This window comes from Mizuhopecten yessoensis, unplaced genomic scaffold, assembly GCF_002113885.1.
Source record: "Mizuhopecten yessoensis strain PY_sf001 unplaced genomic scaffold, ASM211388v2 scaffold9049, whole genome shotgun sequence".
Classification (NCBI taxonomy): domain Eukaryota; kingdom Metazoa; phylum Mollusca; class Bivalvia; order Pectinida; family Pectinidae; genus Mizuhopecten; species Mizuhopecten yessoensis.
In genome coordinates, this window is record NW_018407853.1 from 1,289,504 (window position 1) to 1,317,267 (window position 27,764).

Consider the following 27,764-nt stretch of genomic DNA (forward strand, 5'->3'; position numbering starts at 1 on the left):
TATTGTTTACAATTGGCTGAACATTATCTGGTGATGTAGGGTCATTGTGTGTCCACTCTGGTCAAAACAGACAATTAGTCCACAGGTGAGATATATACTGGTGGAGCTATATTTTATGACTCGGCTTCACACCTGGTACCAGGTCACGTACTATTCAAACGCTATCAAACATTTCTTAAGTAGAAACGCTAGATCTTTATAAGGATATCACTTAAATACAATTGAACATTTTCATTTTCATGTTTTTTTTTATTTCAACATGATGTAGATTTTGACACTGTTCCTTCATTTTTGATATGATATATATTTTTCACGCCTTTGGATGTTTTTTTATTATTTCAATATGATGTAGATTTTTTGATAAACTGTTCATTCATTTTTAATATTGTATATATTTTTCAGCCTTGCAATTAAAAAGTTGTATTGTTATATTAATGACAAGTTATACTCAGCATGATGATTCACACAGAGTGGGTTCAGAAATTTGCATATCAAGTATTTTTTATACTTTCAAATTCATTGATATCTTTTTTGAGTTTTAATAATTTTCATGATTTTAAGCAGAGATTTTGTTATAATGTTTTGTACTAAATTGTTTTGTCTGGTTACAAAGTGTTCAATACAAATGTTTATTTAGTGCTGTGCTTGGTATAATCTGTAGAATGTTTAGTTCAAAAGTTCTCAATTAAAGGGGGACAAAATCTGAAATACCAAGTGCTATTTGTGATTATGAAATTGATGTATACAATATATACCTGTGTGTATCATAAACAATGTTAAATCAGAGGAAACAATGTAATTCATAAAATATCAGAATTTATCGGGTAAACATTGGACTGATAAGGCACAAACATCGTTTTGACTAGCCAGCCAACACATATGGCCGCCAGAGCTGGCAAAGCCATGCAAGTTAGTGTGTGTATATTGATAACTCGATCAACTGATATACCGACACATGGATCCTGACCGTCTATCATAGATAAATCCCGTACTTGGGTTTTATAGATTTTTACGACACCAATCGTCAAGATAGAACTCGGGTGTCAAAATCATTATATACTCAAGTCTTTGTCTTGTCAGGAAACCAGGCAATCGGATGTCACCAAGCTCAGATTATTCAATCGATTGAGGTTTTTTTTCATGAATTGGGCCGATACTAACTGTGATAGCTGCCAGTAAATAGTTGTTGGTGGAAACTGTTTGATCAGTGAGAGTAAAGTCAACACCCACCATTTAAATGGCTCATTTGTTTTAACAGATAGCAGAGCGCAAAGTCGCCATTCCAGATTTTCGGAACGACCAGATAGCCAGTTTCAGGATTTCCAGTAAGTAAACAAGTTATTCATTTCAATGATTTTTTTTTATCAAAGATGATTTGTGATATTTTTTCAGTTTCTTACAGAACAAAATTGATTGTGATAATGATTTTACGGAGCTGAATAATCACTTACATACACACCGTGACATCAGTATATGCCAACAGTCAAGACTTATATATATATATGATTTAGCTGGCTCTTCTTTAAGCTTGTTTTTTAGCTATGAAAAGAAACACTCTGCTGATCCTTTTGATAAAAACTATTTCTACCACTATCTATAATGTAATAGTAAAAACTGTCTGCTACCCTCAGTTACTCTAAAATGCTCAATTTTTAGATGTTTTGATAGATTTAAAGAGTACAATATATATACATGTTGTTTGTATTTCTGATAGTGAGAAAAATTAAAACCGGTGTCAAATGATTTGAAAACTTCAGAACTTTGCCTTTATTGTTTACTTTTGTGATCATCAAGTTAAAACTTGTAATGTGTGTAACTGTTCACTTTCTCATGTGCTTCTAGCAGACATTAATCTGTTAATCTGGATGATTATAAACATAATTTTGCTGATGTCAATTTGCTGAATGTCCTGGGCCCACTTGTATAAAACATCTCATCTCTTGAGATTTCCTCAAGTCTAAGATTTCCCATAGACAATACATTGCTTGAGATTTTCCTTAACTTTGAGATGTTTTATACAAGTGGGCCCTGTTCTTAATTTGGTTCATTTGTGTGGTTCTATTAGACATGTTGATTTCTTGATGATATGACATGTGATTATTTAGGAGAATGGGGCCCACTTGTATAAAACATCTCAAAGTTAAGGAAAATCTCAAGCAATGTATTGTTTATGGGAAATCTTAGACTTGAGGAAATCTCAAAGGTTGAGATGTTTTATACAAGTGGGCCTGGGTATACTATATGATGATATGACATGTGATTATTTAGGAGAATGGGTATACTATATGATGATATGACATGTGATTATTTAGGAGAACGGGTATACTATATGATGATATGACATGTGATTATGTAGGAGAATGGGTATACTATATGATGATATGACATGTGATTATTTAGGAGAATGGGTACACTATATGATGCTAATTTCTATTTTGCGGAGGATATCTTTTTGCTATAGAGCTGATAGTCTACACAAAATAGAAACCCTGCAAAATCAAAGCTAGTCATTAGGACTATTGACTATAATGTGGCCTGAATTTCTGTTTTTGCGAATGAAAAAAACAGTGGAGTTATCCCTGAAATTTTATATTCTTTTCTAGCGACAAAACTATGAAATTTTGACTAGTTTCTGTAGCAACGAAGTTGTGAAAGTTTGACAAGAAACAAGAAACGTAAAGCCCAAGGTTTTTCATTTGAAATATGAAATGGTTTTCTGACCGTGATCAGTTTAAGATAGATACATAATGTAACTAAAGTATCCAAAATTTCCATTTCAAATGTGATTAAGGACACTAGTGTTTTAGTAGAAGTTTTAGTATAAATTATGGTTTGATGAACTTAAAAGAAAACTTAGGGACAAGTTTATAAATTCATTTTTGCTAGAAATAATTTAAGATATTTTTTATTACCCGTTACATTAGCAAATTTAGTTATGAAAATTATTACAAAGAAAAAAGATTTTCTCTGACCACTGTGAATCTTTGAATGTTGCCTTTTTGAGTTATAAATGTCTATTGTCTACCATGTCATGTCACGACGTCCGTGTCCAGGCGGTGAAATATTTGCCTTTCACAGTAGCAATATATTATGCATACTGCCAGTTTGCCAATGTTAGCTCCCAGAGCTTGCAGGAAAGGAATTGCTGCATAAAATACCGAAAAGGAAGTCATGTCAGGGAACGGTTCACAGTTGCTATGTAACTGTTACGTACCTGACCTAATACTGTCAAACCTGTTAACTCCTCTGAATTTAGAGGTAGTCTGTCCACAGATTACTGTCACACTAAATATGCCAAACTTACATTCTGTTTACTGGGTTGGACCAGGATCTTGAGGAGGGTGGAGTAGGAGGGGGTGGGTTGTTCTATACCTACTAATTTCAACAGCTGCCAAAAAAGGGCAGGGGTTCATATTCCGGCGATCACGATAGTATAAACTGTGTGCTTATGTTTGCTGTCATGCTGAAATTGCCATCATTAAAAAGGAGGAAATTAATTGTGGCAAATATTTTCCAGTAAAAAGTACAGATGACTTACCAGTATAACGTGTGTGTGTGTTTTGTATGTGACACCAGGAATCGCTGGTCACTGTGCTGTGTACATACCTTGGCCTTATATATAAGGTTGTTTTTAGCCAGTTTCATGTCATATCAGACTGATATAGGTATAGATTTATAAAGAAAGAGAAGGAGAAATACTTTATCATGACAAAAAATTATCACAGGTTATCTTAAATTCCAAGATAAATTCTTGGGGCAGTGAAGAGGTTAGATTGACTTATCAGGATATGGGTTGACTGTGGATAGGCAGAGTGCCAGTCACAGTGTTAGAGTGGCCGACAAACGTTAGATTATTGGGGCGGGTTCAGGGGTGGGAGGGGATTTCCAGGTGACCCTGAATTTGCCTCGGACCTTTCATGTTTTGACAGCCCACAGAATCCCAGGCTGATCACCTCTATATCCCTAAACATCCACATGGAATAATTCTATGACACCAGAGAATTTGTAACTGTCCTACACGGTGCTCCATAACGTGACACTGGACAACATAGCTAATCTAGATGCAGGTGGCTGAGCTACATATAACCAACTTTTGGAATCATTTATTGTAGGATTAAACTATTTTAGACGCCCTAGTTAAAAGAGCTGTACTATAAAGAAGGATTATCTTATCGATATTAAATTAGTTGTTTAATCCTAACAAATGTTTAAACAGAAATGTTATTAACTTCCACTTAGACAAGACCTGGACAAAACCATTTAACTTAAAAAAGGAAAACTCTAGATACTTAAAACAACAAATCTGAAAATGTAAAGCTGATTATGAGATTAACCTTTTTACCACTTGGACTTATCCAGGTCAATGCATAGTCGAGTTGATTAAAGTTAAATAGGGGTGAAAGGTTTAATGTCATCTATTTTAATTTTGAGATCATATTGATAGATAAAATGGAAACTTATTTATGGAAATTCTGGATTTTATGATACAATCACATAGCTTATGTAACAAAGAGAGTTGACATTTATTTAATACTATGTGTAATCATACAGGTATTTGAATATATTTTGGTTTGGTTTGAATATGTATACACCTGGATTACTTCCCTTTCCTACATGTGATTGTAAAGGAGTGAATGGTAAATGTATGAGGGAGAGAGGAGAAAAGTTTGTGAGGGACAAATTGTTTGAGGGAGTGAGTGGTAAAGTGTTTGAGGGACAAATTGTGTGAGAGAGTGAGGGGAAAAGTGTTGGAGGATAAATTGTGTGAGGGAATGAGGGAAAAAGTGTTTGAGGATAAATTGTGTGCGGGAATGAGGGGAAAAGTGTTGGAGGATAAATTGTGTGAGGGAATGAGGGGAAAGGGGAAAAAAGTGTTTGAGGATAAATTGTGTGATGGAGTGAGGGGAAAAGTGTTTGAGGATAAATTGTGTGAGGGAATGAGGGGAAGTGGGGGAAAAATTGTGTGATAGAGTGAGGGGAAAAGTGTTTGAGGATAAATTGTGTGAGGGAATGAGGGGAAAAGTGTTGGAGGATAAATTGTGTGAGGGAGTGAGGGATAAAGTGGTTGAGGGATAAATTGTGTGAAGGAATGAGGGGAAAAGTGTTTGAAGATAAATTGTGTGAGGGAGTGAGGGGTAAAGTGTTTGAGGGAACAATTGTATGAGAGAGTGAGTGGTAAAGTGTTTGAGGGATAAATTGTGTGAGGGAGTGAGGGGTAAAGTGTTTGAGGGATAAATTGTGTGAGAGAGTGAGGGGTAAAGTGTTGGAGAATAAATTGTGTGAAGGAATAAGGGGGAAAGTGTTTGAGGATAAATAGTGTGAGGGAGTGAGGGGTAAAGTGTTTGAGGGATAAATTGTATGAGGGAGTGAGGGGTAAAGTGTTTAAGGGATAAATTGTGTGAGGGAGTGAGGGGTAAAGTGTTTGAGGGATAAATTGTGTGAGGGAGTGAGGGGTAAAGTGTTTGAGGGATAAATTGTGAGGGAATGAGGGGAAAGGTGGGGTTAATTGAAAACGTAAGGCTTCCAAAGGTTATGTCAATGAGAAGCTGTGATGGTTTAATTGAGGGTCTTAATTTAGGCTGACTTCATAACTATTTGATATAATTATAAGCAGAACTTTTCCTTAACAGCACAGACCTTAATAAAATATGCACTTGTTTGATAACTCCGTCAGTGCTTTCTTTTATGCACAATAAGCTCATTTGACTCTTTCCGTAGCAGCTGGCTTCCTTTTTCGATGTGAACCCCAGGAATTATATGGTATTTACAGGACTGTAGAATTTGTTTTGTTGACTCTGTATGACATCTGCAGAGCTTTAAGTGTTAAGACATTGTCAAACCACTTTTATTATTTCTGCTTGATGAATGAGTGATAGCTCTGTAACTGTTACATACACTTTCATTGATGATAAATGAAAGTGGTACCTATCTCTGTCCACAGATTGTATGAGGACGAACGTGAAGGGAACACAACAGAAAACTGCACACCTCGAGCGGACCCTGCGGAGAAAGCGGAGGGGGCTGAGATAGTAGAAGGGGCAGAGCCATTGGAAGGCGAGGCACCAGTGGCAGGGGAAGAGCATACATCAGAGGCAGAACGCATCAGTCTCCTTCTCCCTGCCAACAGCCAGGATCCTCAGGCTACGGACGACTCCCTGCGGGTTGTGGAAGATGTGACAACTCAGACAGATGACTTAGAGGAGGTAAAGTGTATATAGTATCTATAAGATGCTAGGGATAATTAAAGGAAATTCAATCTGGAAAAAATATTGAAAACTAATGTGTGGAATTTTATACAGAGGAAGTATTACATTTTAAGGTCACCTGAGACAAAGACTCAAGTGACCTATTGTGCGTCCGTAAACAATTTACATTTTCAACTTCTTCTCCAAAACCCCTGAACTAACTTCAATAAAATTTTGCAGAAACCTTCCATGGCGACAGGTCAACCAAAATTGTGAATGATATGGTCCCCAGCGGCCCCAGGGGCCTGAGGGGCGGGGCCAAAAAGGGTCAAATTGACTAAAATTTCAAATCTCTTTCTTTTCAAGATCCAGATATGGTAGAATCAAATACTCTTCATAGATGGAAGGGTCTTAAGGTGCTTTACCAAAGCTGTGATTTTCATGACCCTGGGGTCTCACGTTTCCCCCTGGGGAGGGGGTAAACTTTACTATAGTTTATATAGGGAAATCACATTTTGGACCAACATTTGTTTAATTTCCATTGGAATTAATTCAAACTTGGTTAGAATGATCAGTATTGGATAGCAGTTTGATGGTATGCACATATGAGCCCTGACTGACCTCCAGGGGCTAATGGGTGGTGCCAGAAAGGGTTGAATTGACTGAAATTTCTGAATGGTAGAATCAAATATACTCTTCATAGATGGAAGGGTCTTAAGGTTTTTACCATAATTCAGCTGACTAACAGAACCACTATTTGTACATAGTATATATACTACCCAGATCTTTCACACTACTTTTGCATTACATGTAGTTCAAGTTACCTTTGTTACAAAATGATTTCTTTTTCATCTGGCTACATTGATAACATCAGTTTTAACATAACTCAGGTGACCGTTAAGGCCCGGCCCATGGGCCTCTTGTTGATTAAGAATCAAATTGGGATAAAAATAACTGAATTGCATTTTTGATTGTGTTTCTTTATCACATTTATAACTTTTGTAAGAAAAGATATTAAACTTTTTTTAATCAATTCTTACAGGAACTAAAAAAAGCGTTTGAGGAATCTGATGATCAGGACCTTCGTGTCAACCTCCAACTTGACCGACCTATTGGTGTGATTACAGAGGAAAAAAGTGATGTAGATATCTCCAGAGAAGCCACGCCTATTGGCCCGTCTGTGCCACGCCCAGTAGAGCACCACAGTGAAGACCTACACGATGGTGAGGTCCACATAGAGGTTACTTCAATTCCTCCGGGAGGTCGTGCACCGACACCCCCACAGCGACGTGACACTCCCCTTCAGGAACTCACCAAGTCTGAGGAGTGGCACTTCACTCCTGATGTGGAGACAGATCGTGATTTCACAGAAAGGAGGAAAGTTAATCCATTCTACCAGGTCAAGGGGTCAAATCTCCACTGGTCAAAATTGACAATAAAACCTGAAAACTATTGTTTTGAGTGTATCCCAGACAGCATGTCTACTAAGATTGGTCGTTCTGCCGGCAGGATGCCCGGGCGAACACAGAGTGCTTCATCACAAGTGTTACGGATGGCTCGCAAACAAAATGAGTATTTTAAGAAGGCTCCTCCTGTGAGGACCCCACCCTCCATACCTAGTCCTTATCATGTCCAGCGTGTGCTAAAGGAGTCTCCTCGGTATGGACAGGCCTATAACTCTGGACTGGAGCACCATGCTCGGTCTATACACAGTCCCCGACACTTTATGGAACATGGTGAGTCGGAGCAAATTCTAATCTACTCATCAATTCAAATAACACTGTTTACGTAAAATATAGAATCTAAAATATTGAAAACGTTTCCTGTTCATCAAAGTTATCTTGAAATCATTCTACATTTTTTTCTAAAATTTTATTATTTAAAATTTAATGGCAGGAAAGGTTGATTTATCTGTATTGCTTATCAATTAATTTTAGTATAAAAACTGTTTCACTCGTTTTAAATTTTACTGCAAAATTTAGTGACAAAACAAGACAAGCTGAAGAAGAATAAAGGTAAAAGTTGTTGATGGGTTTTGTTTTATACCTCAAACTTATATTAGATTTATCTGTGAAGCATATATAGCATATAATACATGTATGACTTTTGTGTATTCTTAAATATTTATATACATGTATATATGTTAATATTACAAAGTGCTTGTTGTAACTGATATCTGTGGATATGGTTGGTTGGAGGAGGATAGAATAATAAGTTTGCTGGGCTAAACGATAAGGCTCTTGCTCACATTAATTCAAAATTATTTTATAACTCTAACTTTGGTAGGGAATGCATGCAGGTCTTTGTAAATATTACATGATTTCTTTTCTTATTTGAAAAAGAACTAATAAAAGAATGAAATATTTTATAAAAAAAAATGAAAAAATCAACTTGGAATAAAAGAATTGTTTTTTCAAGGTAAATAAATATTGCTTATGATTTTATGTTTATGTATATTACGAGACAAATTAAACAAAGAATTAAAAGAATATTAAAGTAATGATTAAAAGAGTATAAATCTAGGCCTGAGTTTGTAAATTTTCTTTGTACATGTTCTTCATACAATCTCATCATTCTGAAAAGAAAGGAACACCAAAAAAACCCCATTAAATCAATTACTGAAAGATTAAGCAAACACTAAAAAATCACACTTGATGTTATCACTAGTTTATAGTGCTGCAGGCCTGGACATGGATTTCATTCTATATCTGTGTATGAACATTTAATCATTAATGGCAGTGTTGTTTTCATAAAAAAAAAAAAAGATAAATATTTGTCCGCAGGTAAAGGTGCTGGAGGTAATTAACTACGAGCTTTACCTGTATTATGGTTTAACTATGTGTTTGCTAAGTATTGTACTATATGCTACAGTATAATTGTCATCATTACAGTATATTCATGAATTTCATTAAAGAGTGGTTTATATCTTGAATCATTTCTAGGATCCTATGACAAAAAATGTCTGATGATAATTCCTTAGTATCATAGCATCAATAGGTGTTGAAGCATCATATCTTGATGTTAAACAACTTAAATTCAGGCCTCGTATGACCATTTAAAGTATACTATTCTTCCTGTTTTCAAATGCTCTTGTGACTTTTCTTCATGGAAAGCAGCATTATTTTGACCAAAAATGTGCCTAAGATTCATTGCTGTCAACGCTCTTTAACCCTTTCACCCCTATGTAACTTTAGTAGGTTCTACCATGCATTGATCTGGATGAGTCCATTATGGTATACAGTGTTGAAAGGGTTAAATGGTAGAAAGATATGAATTAAATTTCATTGTGTGTTGTAGCTAAGAAATAGGTTTATTGTATATAGCTGGTGTTGACATTGTACCATATATATCCATTAGATGCTCATGCTGACATATCCTGTAGAGGACTATTTAACCTTTATACTGCTTTCAGTTGGCATCCATAGGCAATATGAATACCATCTGGACAAAGGTAAATTCAATGAAGCAGGCTAGCACTTCTTGTTGGATTTGCCTTTGTCCAGTTGGCATTCATATTGCCTATGAATGTCGACTGAAAAACAGTTTAATACTTAAATTTACCATCTTTGGAATCTCTTATTATTCATGATTTAGTTCAAATAATGTATTTATTATACATGCTTGTTCAATGAATAGAACAGCCGTTTGTGCGGGGCGGGTCAGCAGTATACAATGTAACAAAAATGATGACATCAACAATTGGCTCATGGCATTCACAGCCCAAATGAATGCCATCTGAATGTTATATAATATAAATGCCATTCAATGGTAAATATATCATGTTGATGTTCATGTTGATATTCTATATATCCTGTAGGTGCTTGTGTTGACATTCATGATCCTATGATTGCTCATTTTGACAATTAGTTTAATATACTGTTGGTGTTTTTGTAGACACAGTATATCTTGTTTGTGATGTGCTGACATTGTATTTCCTGTTGGTGTATGTTTTGACATTGTATTTCCTGTTGGTGTATGTTTTGACATTGTATATCCTGTTGGTGTATGTTTTGACATTGTATGTCCTGTTGGTGTATGTTTTGACATTGTATGTCCTGTTGGTGTATGTTTTGACATTGTATATCCTGTTGGTGTATGTTTTGACATTGTATATCCTGTTGGTGTATGTTTTGACATTGTATATCCTGTTGGTGTATGTTTTGACATTGTATATCCTGTTGGTGTATGTTTTGACATTGTATATCCTGTTGGTGTATGTTTTGACATTGTATATCCTGTTGGTGTATGTTTTGACATTGTATATCCTGTTGGTGTATGTTTTGACATTGTATATCCTGTTGGTGTATGTTTTGACATTGTATATCCTGTTGGTGTATGTTTTGACATTGTATATCCTGTTGGTGTATGTTTTGACATTGCATATCCTGTTGATTCCAAAGTTGACATTCAGTGATGTGCTCATGGTGACACTTTTTATCCTATTTATACCTGTGTTGACATCCCATGTTTTTATTTTTGGTGTTTGTGTTGACATTTTTATAACATCAGTTTATTTTAAGGCTATTAAATGCAATTAAGAATTTATTTGAATCAACCTTTTTTTTTTTATTTTTTTTTTTAAATAACATGTTGATTTCTTCAAATAATTTTAAATGAAATGCAGTCCTGTTTTTGATTATAACAAATCTATCATAAATAAAACGTTTATTTGAATTTTTAGTAGCTTGATACACTTACATATGAACATCTTTTTTTTGTTGAGAAATTTTAATTGAGAACATTTTTGAGGCAGTTCTGTTTATTTCAAATCTGTTTAATTTTCGAGATGTAAAAATCACAAGCTTTAAAGTGTGTCTACTTACGGTACGTGTAAAGAAACATTTATGTGAATACATCATTGATATATATATATATATATACATGATAAAAAGCTAAAAGCAGTTAATTAGTGAATGTATAAGGTTCTCTCCACCACTATTCCTTTCTTCACATAAAATATCAAGATACATAATTTTACCAACATTACTAACAAAAGTTTAATAATGACCTCTTGACCTTTGCTCATATGATGCGTTAAACTTTATTAAGATAATATCAATTATAAGAATTGTTGTAGGTTAAGTAAAGTCAAGCATGCATTGTCTGTACTCACAGTGGGTGACCTTCGTAAGGACATCCGGTCAGCTCCAGCGGGCAGTCAGTTCGCCAATAGTGACCCCTTAAGTGCCTCTCTACAGGTCAGTCGTCTTGATGCGCCGTCTCGGGAGAACACAATGCCGGAGATGTACCTTGGGGAAAGTGGTATGTGGACCTGTGAGACGAAATTATCTCCAAAATTTGTTTCTTTACTTTACTGAGGATTGGGCTTTATGAAAATAAAGAATTCATAATTAATTCACCTGCATGTAAATGATAATCATCAAACTTTTTTCAAAATTGGGGATTGTAAATAATTTAAAACGTGGAAAACTTAAAAAGCAAAAGTTAGAATGCTGTCAAAAAAATCCTGGAATACTGGGTATACATAACTGGTGTGTAGGAGTTGGAAAACAGACCTCCTTGATCAATGAAAAATATCCCAGTGAAAATGATTTTCTTCGGAAAATTACCATTTATAATACGTCATGTGTAGTATATCACTTTAAAGGAAACCCGCCTATGTCTATACTACGGGAGCAAACTGTACCAGAGGACAAGTTGGTCGAGGGAAGGGAGGCCACTCTCCAAACTCAAGGGGAAGCAACTGATGAAGCCTCCAAACATGTAGAATTCAAAATGGATAACGAAAAACCCACTGTATCAAAGACAACGACCAATCCAGGGTTTCTCTCCAATCGTGAACGATCCCTCACACAAACCTCCATCGCTCACATAGGCCGACCCATCGCCCAGTACACTCACATAGGAGATCCTGTAAGTATGCTTACGTAACAGAGGTCCGGATAATAATATTTCTGTGCTTGCAGTGCTCGAAGTGATACTCGATTATTTTTATGGTTTAAAATATGGATAAAGGGAAGCAATTCTTATACAAATAATTTTTAAAAGGCTTTCAAAAATATATGACATATATATATGCTGTAAAAGTGGAAAATTTTCACAGTGAGGAAATTTCCCCTCTTACAATATATAAATATATTCCTTCAGCTTAAGTGGATAAAGTACAGTATGTTTTCTCCTTTCACCACATCCCAGAATGAATCCAACTGTTCTGAGTTATATAGTATAAAATTGATAAGGGCACTGTATCAGAGATGCAGGTTTCATATATTGATATTGTATCCATCTGACTGTCTATCTATGACTGTGTCACATCTAAAGTCCTTCCACATTTTAATTTCTGGGATTATCTCAGAATCGAAAAGAGTAAGTTTTATGAAAATAAAATACCGTAGAGGCACGTTAGTGTGGTGGTAGGACTCTGGGATCGGGAACTAAGGGTTGCGGGTTCGAGTTACGTCATGGCACTGTTTTGTATCTTTGAGCAAGATACTTTACACCGCTTCTTCCAGTCTACTCAGCTGTAATTGAGTACGCAGTTGGGTAGTGCTAGAAATGTTGAATGTCAGCTGTGAGAACCGAAATTGGCAGCACCAGCTGTATGCTCCCCAGGGAATTGAGAAGATAATGGCTGGTTGCAAAGGCCCTATAACCACGGATAATAATTGGTGATCTGCTTTGAGACGACCTACGAACTAGGTTGTGATAAAGAAGTATATAAGAACCTCGAATTATTATTATTAAAATGACATTGTGATACACTATCATATATAGATGTACAATTAATTATAATAGGGGTTTCAAACGTTTCTAAGGTCTAGTTCACTGTTACTTAGAATAGACCATGAGGGGTACGGTTAGTATCTCGGAATCCAAATGACTAATCCTTTTGAAATTTGACTCGGTGATATACTGATATGTAAATTTACAATTAGAAGTTTAAAAGGATTTTTAAGGTCAAGGTAACTGATGCTAAAAACAGACCATATGGAGTGGTGTCAGTCACATGACTGTCATATCATTGCTCAAGTTTCTTGTTACAATTCCATATTATTTTCGACACTTTAACACAAGAATTCGTTAGAAGGATTTTAGTTATGTCAGTTAAGTATGTAATAACAGGGGTATATAGTTCTACCCCCACAGTGATCTTGTTAGATGAGGTACTCTATATTGACATGAATATCTTTATGATTTTCAGGATGAAGAAGCAGCTGCAGCTCAACTTCAGAAAGAGGCCAAGGCAGCTGTTGATATACAGAGGTACATGTAGTAGATACGAAAAAATTGTCTGTTTGATACTTCAGTTATTTATCCCTGATAACTTCAGTCAATTACTGCATAATTGTGCGATTTACGATGTCTTTCCTCTTGTTTTGGTGTCTCCTTGGCTTTTAAAAGACACAAATTGGTAAAGTTAGTCTTCTATTTTTAAATAATCATTATGATATACAATGTACCATATTTGCTGTAATTAGAGCCCCTCCCCCTACAAGTGATTTGCTGTAATTAGAGCCCCTTCCCTTTATAAGTGATTTGCTGTAATTAGAGCCCCTCCCCTTATAAGTGATTTCCTGTAATAAGATCCCCTCCCCTTATAAGTGATTTGCTGTAATTAGAGCCCTTCCTGTTATAAGTGATTTGCTGTAATTAGATCCCCTCCCTTTAAAAGTGTCCCTTTCCTTTCTGGGCACTTATTCACCTCCAGTGGCAGACACACTCTCCATTCTGGCTTTCTCCAGTTAACAAAAATATAGTACAATACACTTCATATCAGACATGAAAGTCTCACAACCTGACAAGAATGTTTTCTAGTGTTTCAGAAAATGAACAAACAGTTTACGAATAATTACTGCGAATGTGTCCAACTGGTATTTTGCATTACCAGCAACTGCGACAACCTATGTTTTTTTTGCTCACCTGGCCCTTCGCCCCATTAAATCAATATTTCAATTGCCCTGGGTTCTTATTACAGCAAATACGGTAGCTGTTTTAGTCAACCAAGTCATTGTTGGTTTTGGTAGTAGATTGGAATCAACAGAATGTGCAAAAATAACTTTTTGACATACTTCTTTCCTATGGTATTCACTCTTGAATCTCAAAGTAATTTCTGAGTTTCTTTTACAGAATATGTCGTGGATATGTAGCAAGGAATAGATACAAGCTGCTAATTAAAGAGGATAGAGAGAAAAGGGAAGATGAAAGGGGGACACAGAATGCCAACAATAAGTAAGTGTGATTCACATTTTAGCTAAAATATAAAAGGTTTACTCTAGATTTATATGTGCAGCTTGACAACTATAAGAAGCTGTTCAGTCTACTTGAAAACATTTTGAGTTCTCGCTTTTATTTTCCATGTTGGGTTGGTAAGGGGATGTGCATGTATCCAGGGGACTAGGGGAGGGTGAAAAGTCAGACATAAGGGGCCATAACTTTAGTATGATTTTGGTAAAAGTACATGTTTATATAGTTTAAAAGAAAATCTAGGGTCAATGTGATTTAAGAAAATCTAGGGTCAATGTGATTTTTTTTGTCAAAATGCTACAACTTAGGACATGGATTTTAATACCATTTCTAAACCACTCTTCAACAATTCCCTTGATGGTATTAACACATCATCTGATTTATTTTTACTAATTTTGGAAACATTTATGCCATAAAAAGTAGCAGAGTATATATTCTGATTGTTATAGTACACTTATCATTGTAGTACGTGGACCTAGTGTTGTAACTGTATTTAAGACTCCTTGTGTAAAAATAACCAACGTTGAATGCATTCCTTGTAGAAAATATAAAGATATACCTATTGTTAATTGATTGGGGCGGTTTAGAACTTATACCTATTGTTAATTGATTGGGGCGGTTTAGAACTTTCATTAACATTTCTCCTTTGACAAAACTTTCCAGAAAATACAAGGAACATTTAAATGCAAAGGCTGAGATATATAATCGCCCGCCTCGGACGACAGAGGATAAGGAATGGACAAACAAGGTGAAAAAGATTAAGGATGAAAAGGCAGGAATACGTCAGAAGAAAATGGAGGAGCTAGCAGATCAGTAAGTGTGATTGAGTTATATTAGCAGTGTGTTTGGTAATCCCTGTTCTAAGCTCAGGTACTGCAGTGTAATCAGAATATCTCTAGTTAATTTACTGAATAGTGGTAATGTTTGTAGATTTGTTTTCTGTGGTATATTCATGGCTCAAAAGAATAAGGGAAAAATAAATTAGTTTTTCTTCAGTTGAACAGTTTGTTAGATCTTTGGACTATCAGCAATCAAGTGAACAACACGTCAACCACACAATGTTTCCCAGGAACAAGACCACAACTGTTTGACCCAATAACAAAGGCTGATAGGAACAGTGTGTGCCTGTAGTGATACTATTCCTAATGTAGGACTTTTATGTCAATGTGTGGATTGACCATTTGCAACTGAAAACAAATAGTTAAACTGGACAGACAGCTGTAGGTTTTCCATAAAAAATATTCAGAATCGCAATTTCTGAATCGATCCAATTTTCTCAATTTTGTGAAAAATGTATCTAATAAATAGGGAAATATTACTTCCTACTTAATTATCATTGGTCAAAATCTCTATACATACATCTTTAGTACTTAAAAATAGATTTATAAAATGGTCAATAATATGTTTTGCGTCGAATATCATCATGAGAGTCTGCGTTATCATATAGAATTATTCATAATCTCTATATCAAAATGTGAAACTGATGTTGTGAAACATCTCACACTTTTAACTTTATATCCAGAAATGAAATAACATACACTTACTGGTGATTCAAAATCAGTTATGTAATGGTCTTTTGTTTTTCTTAAACAGGGATGAAAATGTTGGAAATCTAATAGAAGAGCATACAGGATAAAATCAAACCTAATTTAATTAATTATTATTTAAATCTAATATTCTTGTAACACGTTAAATTTTCTTTAACAATTCTACATGAATTTAATTGGTTTTAAGCTTCCATATTTAATATTATGCATGCATGTTGAACTGAAACTCATTCATAATTGTTTGCATTTTCAGTGAATTTAATATTCATCTTTTTTAAAATTCATTCACAATGACTAAATTATCGTTACATAACACTCATAAAGGATAAAATCTATGTTTTTAAATCTTCATTAATTTTAAATAAATAGTTTAACCTTATTTCCAAATTTAACTTAAACTATATGTATTTCTAAATCCTTCATATGTAAACAAACCCTTTACATGTTAACAATGATTATGGGGTGAAACCTTTATACTCGCTGGTTACATACCTGGATATACCTTATTCATACTGTTATCTACTGAGAACATCTTTATATCCTAAACAAATATAAAAATTGATTTTTAGCCAAAAAAGATATTCTATCCAGTGGACCAGGAAAATTTCCAAAAACTTGAATATCTATCTTGTTGAGATTATTTTGTTGTTCAATCATAATTATGGTTTATGTCAGTCAGATGTTAGGTAGGTTTCAGTCCTCCCCAGTCTACGTATACCGTAGTACTGTGTAATCTGTAAAATAGCTAAAACTAACAAGACCTTGATCAGACACAGATAGTTATCGTTGTAATTAGCTTAATAAACTTTAAAGACTAAAATCATTCTATATTGATCTGTGTTTGGGGCACTTTGATCGTTTTAGTAAATTAGCTGGCCCTTTAGGGTAAGTTAGACTTCGGAACCCTGCTAGTGTGTTGTCATGTAGCCGAAGGTCATCAACAAGGACTACAATGTCAAGAACAATGTTAACATTTTAATCTAATTATTATCATACAAACACATTGAATATTTTTCATGGTGTGTTCTAAAAGTATTCCTTGTGTTGATGTATATGGAGTGTATATATAGTGTATACCGATGTCATACGTTTCTTACATTGCTGCTATGTTTTTGTTTCTTAAATGTCAAAATGTAAAACAAAACTAGTTCATTTACCTGATAATGATAAACCCATGCCTGGTAATAAGCCCACCCCTACTTTTCCTTCCTTTCCTCGTTGAAATTCTTTAAAAAATATCAAACAAAGCTATCAGCATTTCAAAAAATCTCAAATATATCTTTGTCAAAAGGTGTTAAAGTTTAAACCAGATTTTGAAACATTACTTAATATATTTGTACTTTTATGTATGCCAAGATACATTGAAATAACAAGGAAGTTCCCCATACACATTTTCAGATTTAGAAACTTGCTGATGAAGTGTTTCTATCCTACTAATAGAACTGTGTACTAATGTGTTATTGTGAGGTGATGGTATTGTTATGCTTTGTTTGGCTTCTAACCTCCAGAAACGCTAAAAATTTCCACCAGGCGTCCTCAAAGCTCTCAGTCATTGGACCACATGTCAACATATATGAGTAAGTATCCTACAAGTATGACACTTGTTAGAGTCTGATAGGGTGATGTATCAAACTGTGAATACAGGCGATACTTGGAATTCCTCATAGTGTCATGTCGTATTATAGAAATGAACAGGAACTGTTGTTTTTAGTTATTTTTAGGTCACCTGAGCTTTGCTCAAGTGACCTATTCTGATCGCTTTCTATCCTTCGTCGTATGTCGTGCGTTAACTTTTTACATTTTCAACTTCTTCTCAAGAACCGATGGATGGAATTTTGGTCAGAATCATTCTTGGTAGATGATGCCACGAAATTGTAAAATTGGGATTCCCACGAAATTGTAAAATTGGGATTCCTATGTACCCCAACCCCAGGGGCCAGGGCGGGGCCCCAAAGGGAAAATTAATTATTATTTCAAAAATCTTCTTCTCCAGACTCAGAGGTACTACAGTCAATTTCTCTGCATGGATAGAAAGACCATCAGGGGCTTTATGTTAATTGTAAATTTCAGAACCCCGGGCCATCTGTTCTCCCTTGGGGAGGGGGTAAAGTTTATTTTAGTTTATATATAGGAATATAACACTTTTGGGTATACTGAAAGGGGAAATAGCTGATATTTAAAATATCTCAGAAGGTACGAGATTCAAATTTCTTTTATGGATGGAAATGCCATTAGGTGCATCATATAAACTGTTAGTTTTATTACCCCTTGGTCAGCTGTTCTCCTTGGTTTATATAGGGAAATAACACTTCTGACTATATCTTGTCCATTTCAGCAAGAAATAATTCAAACTTAGTTGGAATAGTTATGATGAAATAAAAATCAAATACTTAATAGTATCAGAAAGTTAGATCCTGACCTATCCCCGGGGTTGGCCAAAGAGGAATACTGGCTACACATGTTATATTTCTCAATTGCAAAATAATTTATTTGAACAGTTTTTAAAGTTCTTATGCTTTGGTGACATGACAAGTATAATATATGTCACTTTGTTTACATGTTGATTTCCACATCAAATCTCATTAATAAAAGTAAGCTAACAGTACCTATAATATAACTCAGGTGACCGCTAAGGTCCTTGGGCCTTTTGTTTCATTAAAGTTCAAATATTTAATTTTTCCAGAAACTGTATATTATATATATGCTTTATGTGTATTTAAGTACATGTATTTCTGAGAGATATTATATATGTCTACAATGATAGGCCCTGCCAGAATCAGTGTACAATTTCTGATATTTCATATGGAAATACAATGTTGTATGTAGATGCATGTGCAATAAAAAGGTTAAACAAATTCCTAGGGTCAAGGTGACTGCTACATAAAATAGAACAAGGGGATATACTATCAAAAAGGTATCGCCCATTCTGATCATGACCTGCCAGCGGCTATTTTTGTGGTAGACTGTATTTAGTGGATAACCAACCTGAATAATGCAATATTGCATTAGAATCCTGAAATCAAAGATGGTCACATGTCAAGGTCACTGTCCATCATTTCTAATTGGCTTATTTATAAGGATATAACTTTTGTGCTATTGGTATGATTGTTTTCATGCTTCATAGTATTTTTTGTCTCGCCGCCACAAAGTAGCGGAAGGGAGGCTTAGGTGTTGCTTTTGCAGTGGCAACGGCAGAGGCGGCGGCAGCATTAAGTTTATGTGTTTAAGTTGCTTTCAGTGAAAGTATATTAGTGATACTCCCACCAAACTTGGACCATAGAAACATCTTAGATAGTACATCTCAACCCATGCATCAACTGCTGGATGTTGCCTTCCTTTCATGGTCCATAGACTTTGTCAGCATCTCCATCAACATTAAGTTATTGCGTTTAAGTTACTTTCTCTGCAACTGTAGGTGCTCGACCAACCGATTCAACATGTGCAGTTATGGTCAAAGCGGGGCACAGGCGAAACATATCAATCTGAATGGCTTGTTACTTCCTGGATAGTACTTATGGTGAATAAGAAAACACTCCAAGGATTCTATAATCCAAAATGGTAGCCATGGCTTTTGATTGGCTGAGACCACTTCACAGTATACCTGATTCTGTTCATAATTGTCAATAAATGGTAAGGTACCACATTATTACTGATATTTTAATCCAAGATGATTGCTGTGATTCCTGCATTGCAATAAGTTTTGGGATACATAATGTCAGGCATGGCAGGGCCTTGGCTGACATGTAAGTGTTACAGTTGTGTGCAAATTTCTTGTTGAATTTGTTTAAAACCTATTAAATGAATACATATTATTTAAAAATTTCAGAATCTACCATCCAAAGCAGGTGGGGCCGACCAAACAAGAGTTGTCCCACTGTGCCACTCACATACAGAGACACATCCGTGGCTTCCTGGTCAGGAAAAAGTTTGAAAAGTTAAAGAGAAAGGTATTACATTTATGGACCATCTGATATCATTACATGTACATAATCATCACTACATATGTGTAAATTGTTACAATTTGAATCTTTATTGTTATGATGTCTTTAGGACCTAAGACTTAACTATATTAAATACTAGCTGGTACCATGATTTTAGTTTGAATAATCAATAATTCTGAACTCTTCATGGAATTGGCCCAGGTATATCACAAATGCTCTTAGCTTTTTTAGCCTGAATATTCAGAAATTTCATCGATTCTCTGATGTTATCAGTCCCACCTGTCCCGGGGGGGACTACAGGTTTGCACTCCATCCGTACGTCCTTCTGTCCGAGAAGTTTGTCCTTGACATATCTTCTTAAATTTTGTACATGGTCCAGTAACGAGATTTGGTGTACAAGGACATTATGGGAGGCGGAGTGCAAGAAGAAGGTCTCTATGACCTCACTGTGACCTATAATATGCTTTGACTTTTGACCTTAACTTTTGAAAAAGTTTGTCCGGGGCATATCTTCTATACTATTTCACCTGGAGTAACCATATTTGGTCTACAAGGACATCTTTGGATGGCAGAGTGCATGAATTAGGTCACTGTGACATATGAGTTGACCTTTGATCTTTACTTTTGAAAAAGTTGGACATAAGTGTACTGTTAGTTAAATATAGAAATCATTATTTGTGGGGGACTATTGATTGCCTTGCAATACTTTGCCTTGTTGATTTCTAATATGTAATGTAAATATTTAAGTATTGTAATATTTCAGTTGTGATTTGAGAAAATTTATCCTTTTCCCAAAAACTGCCCTTCAGAATTGAAATCCTTTTTCAGAACTTTATAATTTTGATATCTGGCCATATTACAAAAATCACATGCACGTATGATAACCATGACAATGCCATTCATCAATGTATATTTTGTGAATCTAGAAAAAAGATATTGATGTTACATGTTCCTGTGATGTAAATGATTACTTTTCTAACGTTTCAGGCTAAGTGGCACGGAACAACATGGCAGAAGTTAGTTCGGGATTACAAGGGCACACTGGCACGCTGCCAACGGAGACACGGTGTGGAGCGCGCCAGGACACCTTTTACTTTCAAGGACATGAGTGACTACATGGATATGAGAAGACGTATATATTTTTAGATTTTGTTTAACAGTTTTACTTTGTAATTGTAAGATTGTTTTATCAACTTTTATTTTGGATTTTGATATCATTTTAATGAAAAACTGTCAAAAAAATGCAGAAAGATTAGAAGAAAGAAATGCTACTTTTCTTACAGGAAATTTGAACACAGTTTTTAGCATATTATATTAGTGTAAACATTATTTTACAAATAAATCAATATTAATGAGAGAAAGTACCAATTTTAGTTCAATGAAAAAATAAACGTACTTAAGAAAATATAGTAGCCATAGATAGTTTGTGTGAGTTTCCTCTTAGAAACTGGCCCTTTACATTTACTCAAAATGGAAATCTTCACCATTTCTATATTTTATTCTATTGTGTTCTGTACCTTTACAGGATATGAGAGCGTCTTTGATAAGAAAGCCTACGGTGGAGAGCTAGAGGTTACAGACATGGATCAATTTTTCCGCGAATGTGATCTTTATCCCTCCAGGGCTGAAATTGACGAGGGCATTGATGTTATCCTACAGGGTAAGGTTACCTTAGAATACCAGTCCTTTCTGGAAAAGGACGTTATCTAATAAAAAGAGACTTTGATGTTGTAATGGTCAGTCAGATGATACCCCTGCCATGCTCATGGTGACAAATTGTGTATTGATGGTATATGTATTGATGTACCTGGACTTTTGGTGATTTCACATAATGGCATTTTTTGATGAAGAAACATTTTCTGTGCTGTATTCTTGACATTACAAAAGTGACTACTGGCCATTATCATGGACTACATTTTTTTCAATACCTGGTAATATTATGAGAAAGATAACCTCATATTTTGTACCTGCAATTGACCAAAAAGGCCTTTGAAATTCACCCGAAGTACTAAAATAAGAGTTCACTGTGCATATCTCAGCCACAGATTTAATGAATGGCCTCCAACTTTTGTTAATTGTAAAAGCAATGTGCCACATTCTAAAATGAGGTCATTGTGACCTGAAATTGACCTTGAACTCAAGTACTAAAAATGGTATACTACAAGCTTCTAAGGCATATCTTGACTACAATTTCTGTATAAACTTGGTTGTGAGTGTATGTACCTTGTAATCAAGGAATATGTCTGGTATTAGAGTCAGTTCAATCAACCTCAGCCTCAAGGTTAAGTAAGAGCAAAGACAAAGGTCTCGGGAAGATATCTTCCGTTTTATATGTGGATGTCAGATTTGATGTGAAGGTCAGGTGGTCACTGTATGGTGTAATGATATGAGGTTCATGAGGTCAAACTATTTGACCTTGCCCTCAAGTAACCAACACTGTATATATATAAACAGATATGCATGGAGTGAGGGTTTCCTTGAAGCCCAGGCTTCAAATTAAATCTGGTATCTGATTGCAATTAATTTTTTGATTTCCCCCCCCAGGTCAAATAAACAAAAGACGCGGGTTGAAGAAGTCTGAAATGTTAGAGCTAGTCTTCTACATTTACGTTCCCAAGGCAACGGGTCTGAAGAACACACGCCAGTCAACATGGATGAACCCCATCATCGACGGGGTGGAGGCTCGTAAACTTCTAGGTAGGACGTCAGATCTCAGTAACGTTTTCATGGTTTATGTCCTTTACACATTAAAATATGGATAAAATCATCGGCTTGGTGATCATTTGATACCTGGTTACATTGACATAGCTGAATTTTGTTAGTTATGTTAAAAAAAAGTAATATTTAGGAAATGAATATATGGTTGCTGAGTGTGACATTGAGATGAATTTTGTTATTTTGTTTTTCTTTATAAATTGATAGTGATGTCTCAACACTTTTGAAACAAATGCAAAATTCTTCTTAACTTCCAATTTGAGTTTATATACCTAACATATTACTTGGACATAAACATATTACAAGTACTTCATAAAAACTGAATGTGAGTGTCTAGTCATTTTATGTTTACATTGCTGTTTTTCCTGTATTAGTGACACTGAATTCCTGAAGAATGCCATTCATCATGAGCATTTTGTTTTGCAGGGTTTTCATCTTTGTCCAAAAAGGAGTTATTAAAACTCTCAGGTTAAGAATAGACTTTATATATAACTAATGTAACCAACCCCCTCCTGTTATATCCTGTTATACTGTAAAAGTGAAAAGTTTTGTGGTGAAAAAATATTATATCTGCTCAAATACTTAGACTTAGACTTGGAGATTTAAATTCATCAAAATGTTAACAAATATAGATATATATACATATCACTAGCTTAATTGTATGCAATAAAATGATTTCAATGTATTCAATTTCATGGTATGATCTCTTGTAAATGAAAACAATATGTTACATTAGAAGGGATTGGCAGTAACTGAAATGGTTAAGGAGGTATGCTACATTACTCCGTCATTCATCTTCTTTCCAAAAGATTTGCACAATTAGAAATATGTCAAATATCTATCTCCCTTTTCAAAGAGTTCTACACTTAGCTAATTTTGAATTGGTAATTGGAGATTTTCTCTGTTCTGCTGAAATAAAATAATTTAAAGAGACATATAACTCAAACACAAATTACAGGCATAATAAATCAAGTAGCATACAACCTTAATTAAATCATTTGGGGGAAAATTTCACAAAACTTCAATCCACAGAAAATTTCACTTTTACAGTAATAACATTTAACTAGTTTACCTGTAGATTCTAACTTGGTAATAAAGAATTGGTTATAGGTAAAGTTAATAGCATTAACCGTTTACCTGTAGATTCTAACTTGGTAATAAAGCATTGGTTATAGGAAATGCACTTGTCTACAATTAATGTTTAATAAATTATAGATAATGCACGAATGGATAATTAGTATGGAGTATGCAGTATGTCTTTAATAAATTCATAGACTTCTCAGATGAAATCATAGCTGCTGGCATTTGAAATGTATTAACGTACCTGTAAATAAGGTCATACTGCTGTATATATTGATGATAAATGGTTATTAGATCTGTTGATTTACTTTTTTGAATGACAATGGTTCACTATAGTTAATTCAATATAGTTTAAGCCACATCAAAGATATATATCAGTGTTTCCCTGGCATCCCTTTAATTTGGTATGGAGTGTTAAATAATACATAGGTACAGATAGGTTTTTGTGTAACTTTCAAAACTACCTTCTTTTAAAATAGGTCAATTAATTTATAATTGATTGTTTATAAAATGCAGATTAATGAATATAACCTGATAAAAATATTTCATTTTTAGAATATAATGAATGATAGTTTAAACTAGATCTTTAATATGACGGTATATGTGGATACACAAAAAATGCTGATCAAAATGGAACTTATAATTATATTTTAGATATCAAATAAAATAATTTGCTAAGGTTACAGTGTGTCAGTACGTTTAGGTAGACAGGACACAATATTTTTATTCTGGCCTGGTTTGGGAAAACAAGAATAGAAAAAGAAAAACAGAGTGGCTAGATATTTAGTAATCATTGTAGTAATTCAAATTTTAAGGTTCAAATTGTAAGTCAATATCTGTCCTGAATGACCATATTCTCACAGGTAATATTTCCATATCAGGCTACATACTGTACAAAAATGATGACAAAAAATATATATAAATTAGTTAAATGTAGGTAAATTTTCATAGTTAATTAAATTACAATTGCATCTTTTGTTCATGTTATTATCAAGTGGAATCTACATTAGAGAACCATACCTCAACAGCTTTTCCCTGTTTATAGACATTCACACCATTTCCAGTGGAAGTGCTACAGGCAGACAATTGATCCCCATCACAAAAGACATTTCCGTTACAAGTCATTTATTAGCTTACCTGCTTTACCATGTTATAGACAGCCGTTCACCTTTGCCAGTGACCATTTACAATAAACATGTCATGTTCTTTCCTTACGCTGCTGCTCCTCTTTAATCAAAATACACTATATAGTAGACGATTATTTTCTGGTACAGTAATAGTTTCGTCCTAGGTTTCCTCACTCATGACTCATTGGATAAACCTGCCAGGAGTTGGTAAACATTTTGGTTATACCCACTAGTGGGTAGCACTCGGACATGATTTCATTGGTCAATCTTTGATTTATGACGACACGTAACAATGTCTTTTGACGTCATTTTCCATTGTGACATCATGCTCCATGGCACTTGTTTCTTCCAGGGGGAAAATGTGGGTTTTTCGATAATACGAACGTTATGGGAGAAACAGGTCCCCAAACTTGTGATAATTGGTTACCACGTTTATCTTACTCTCCTTAGTTAATCTTCAAATTGTAAAAGACACTTGGTAAACCTTGTGTTTTTATACAATTTGAAGATTAACTAACTCGAGTTAGATAAACATGATAACCAAATATCACTCGTTGGGGAACCTCCATTTATCTTAAACAACACACAGCTAGATCTAGAGATCACCACCATCTTTATCAATTCTTTATCATATACAGCTCAGAATCTTTCCCTATGCCTTATTCTACCAATGCCAATAAAGTTGTTACTGATTGTTTGTGTTTCACAGGGTACACCAATGACAAAGGGGAGATAATAAGTATGATTTGTAGTGAAGATATAGAACTTACTGTTTTAGATGTATATAGATGTATGTAGTAATTACTGTATTCAGCATGCCAAGGTTATGCATGACAATTGTAGATTATCAGTTCATCTGAACGTCCTGTAGAAAATTAAACATAAATGCAATTTTGATCTTCAAACAATGTTATGTTACATATAAGAATGACACTGTGTTTTAGAAAGTTCTTCTAAAATTTCTATCTTTGTGGCATTTAGAATCTTTATCTTTTCTTTTATTATTTCCAACCATGAATTGGATGGAGAAATCTATTACGTCTTTGCGTATTGCAGAGTTATCTTCTCTTTTGAGTAGGTATTGATTGTTACGTCACTGGTTTGTGTGAGAAAATTACGTTGTTTTCTCAAAAATTGATGACGTTACTATCTCAAACAAATGACGTAACAATCAATACCTGCTCACAAGAGCAGATAACTCTGCAATACGAAAAGACGCAATAGAGTCTACCTTAGTTCTAAAAGCAATCTGTTTATATACTGTATCTTATTTTGAATTGATCTTTTCCAAACTTTAAAAAACCCAAAAATAGAATTTCTGTTTGTCTTTGTTTCCTATGTTTCTGTTGGTATCAAATTCTGTAATTCCCCACTCTATTGTAGAAGTAGTTTTTAGGATACCCTTTATACCTTAATTCAGGTCGATATTGCTGCTGTATTTAGCTGTAAGCTTGACTGGCACCTTTGAAATAAAACAATTATTCGGTGTAAGTAGTATGCTTTACAGAATCAGCTAGCCATACATATCATTAATACACTTAGAAGGAAATTTTATAAATGCAGTATTTGTTTTTAACAAGTTAATGTAACAGTTCTTCATATGTGTTTTATATAAAAAAAAATCAATCTGGTTTTTGTTGTTGGACATTCAGCATTACTTTTTTACAGATATCAATCTTACCTGGATTAATATGTAAATAAGCTGACCCTTAAATATCTTTGTTTCACAGGAAGTGAATTTATTGAACCAGCTCCCCTAGATGTGTGTGCCAAGCTTGTAATTGACTCCAAAAGGGAAAGAAGAGAACGAGAGCGCCAGGAGATTAATAAACAGGAACAAGCAAAAATAGAAGCCATCAAGGAATCGGTGAGGGAGCGAAGAGTGAGGTTAAAAGCGCCCGACGAGATGAGCGACACAGGTAGCACAACAACAGTAGACTGAACAGAATAAAACGCTGAGCAGACTAAGAATGCAGCACAGGGGTGTATACCTCTGAAAAAGGATTTTAAATAAAGAACAAATCCAAGTGTTATAAGATTTCCATTACTTGGTAATAATTCGGAATTTGATATGATCGAAAATTGGACTGAAATTTAAAAGAAATTGAGGAAAAATGCAGCTGTGTGATTTTTCTGGTGGCTTTTGACAATATGTAAAGATTAACTGGAATCTCACTGGAGAAATTTGTCTACAGTACAGTGTTGGCATAAACATGTCACGCTTTGGCAGAAATTATGAGTGAGAGGTAATGATGATGAAAAATTTGTATATGCTTGTGTTTTTTGCTTTGAGTAAATTAGCATGAAAATATCCTCACATGAATATTTATTTATAAATTATAAAGATGCCAAAGTAAATATTTCCACACCGTGATCTGTTTACCGGTTTCATATAAAAAAAAAAATGGGTAAGTAGACATGACACAAACATTTCTACATGTGAAAATGTCCAATGTTACAATAGTGTGGCTCGGGAGACAAAATAATTGAATGAAAATTTCACTTATTTCAAATATATTTGGTAAGATATGCATGTACAGATAATGTAGTCATTATGATGCTACCATAATTTACTGTATGCAAAAAATGTTCATCCTTTGATCAAGGATCTGTAGGCGACTTGGTAATCAAGAGATGTTTAAACATTTATCATTGTGTGATAAAGATACAATACAGATCTGACTCTCTCAAATGCTTTTAAATTATTTGTAATTTTTCAATAATTGATGCAGCATTTACAGACTCTGTTTGATTTGTTATATTAAATCATGTGTATTGCTTTCAAATCAATTTATAACTAATGTTTAAATCCAACGATTTTTTTTTTTTTAAGCTTTTCGTTATATATGTAATTATTTGAAGAAAAAAACTATTTGTTGTGTAACCAGAGATGCATCTATTTTAAAACTATCTTTAAAATAATTTTGCACATTTTGTGATTTTTTTTTTTTGAAAACATTATGC

General features: G+C 34.5%; 1 protein-coding gene across 6 annotated transcripts in view; it reads left to right on the forward strand.

The window, feature by feature from the left end:
* LOC110457203 overlaps nucleotides 1–27,115 on the forward strand; it is a 75,973-nt gene extending 48,858 nt beyond the window's left edge. For 3 of the 6 annotated variants that reach the window (XM_021508365.1, XM_021508366.1, XM_021508368.1), the window contains 15 exons: nucleotides 1,259–1,325; nucleotides 5,942–6,203; nucleotides 7,228–7,921; nucleotides 11,301–11,447; nucleotides 11,794–12,059; nucleotides 13,348–13,409; nucleotides 14,274–14,375; nucleotides 15,054–15,203; nucleotides 17,446–17,514; nucleotides 19,764–19,884; nucleotides 20,866–21,010; nucleotides 21,404–21,538; nucleotides 22,423–22,575; nucleotides 23,020–23,061; nucleotides 26,531–27,115. In XM_021508365.1, coding sequence (XP_021364040.1) covers nucleotides 1,259–1,325; nucleotides 5,942–6,203; nucleotides 7,228–7,921; nucleotides 11,301–11,447; nucleotides 11,794–12,059; nucleotides 13,348–13,409; nucleotides 14,274–14,375; nucleotides 15,054–15,203; nucleotides 17,446–17,514; nucleotides 19,764–19,884; nucleotides 20,866–21,010; nucleotides 21,404–21,538; nucleotides 22,423–22,575; nucleotides 23,020–23,061; nucleotides 26,531–26,742 — 2,627 coding nt within the window. In that variant the 3' untranslated portion in view covers nucleotides 26,743–27,115. Of the gene's footprint in view, nucleotides 1–1,258; nucleotides 1,326–5,941; nucleotides 6,204–7,227; nucleotides 7,922–11,300; nucleotides 11,448–11,793; nucleotides 12,060–13,347; nucleotides 13,410–14,273; nucleotides 14,376–15,053; nucleotides 15,204–15,983; nucleotides 16,235–17,445; nucleotides 17,515–19,763; nucleotides 19,885–20,865; nucleotides 21,011–21,403; nucleotides 21,539–22,422; nucleotides 22,576–23,019; nucleotides 23,062–26,530 lie in introns of those variants that run through there. The other 3 variants (XM_021508369.1, XM_021508370.1, XM_021508371.1) reach the window with 3 other exon arrangements.
* Nucleotides 27,116–27,764: the final 649 nt, after the last annotated feature.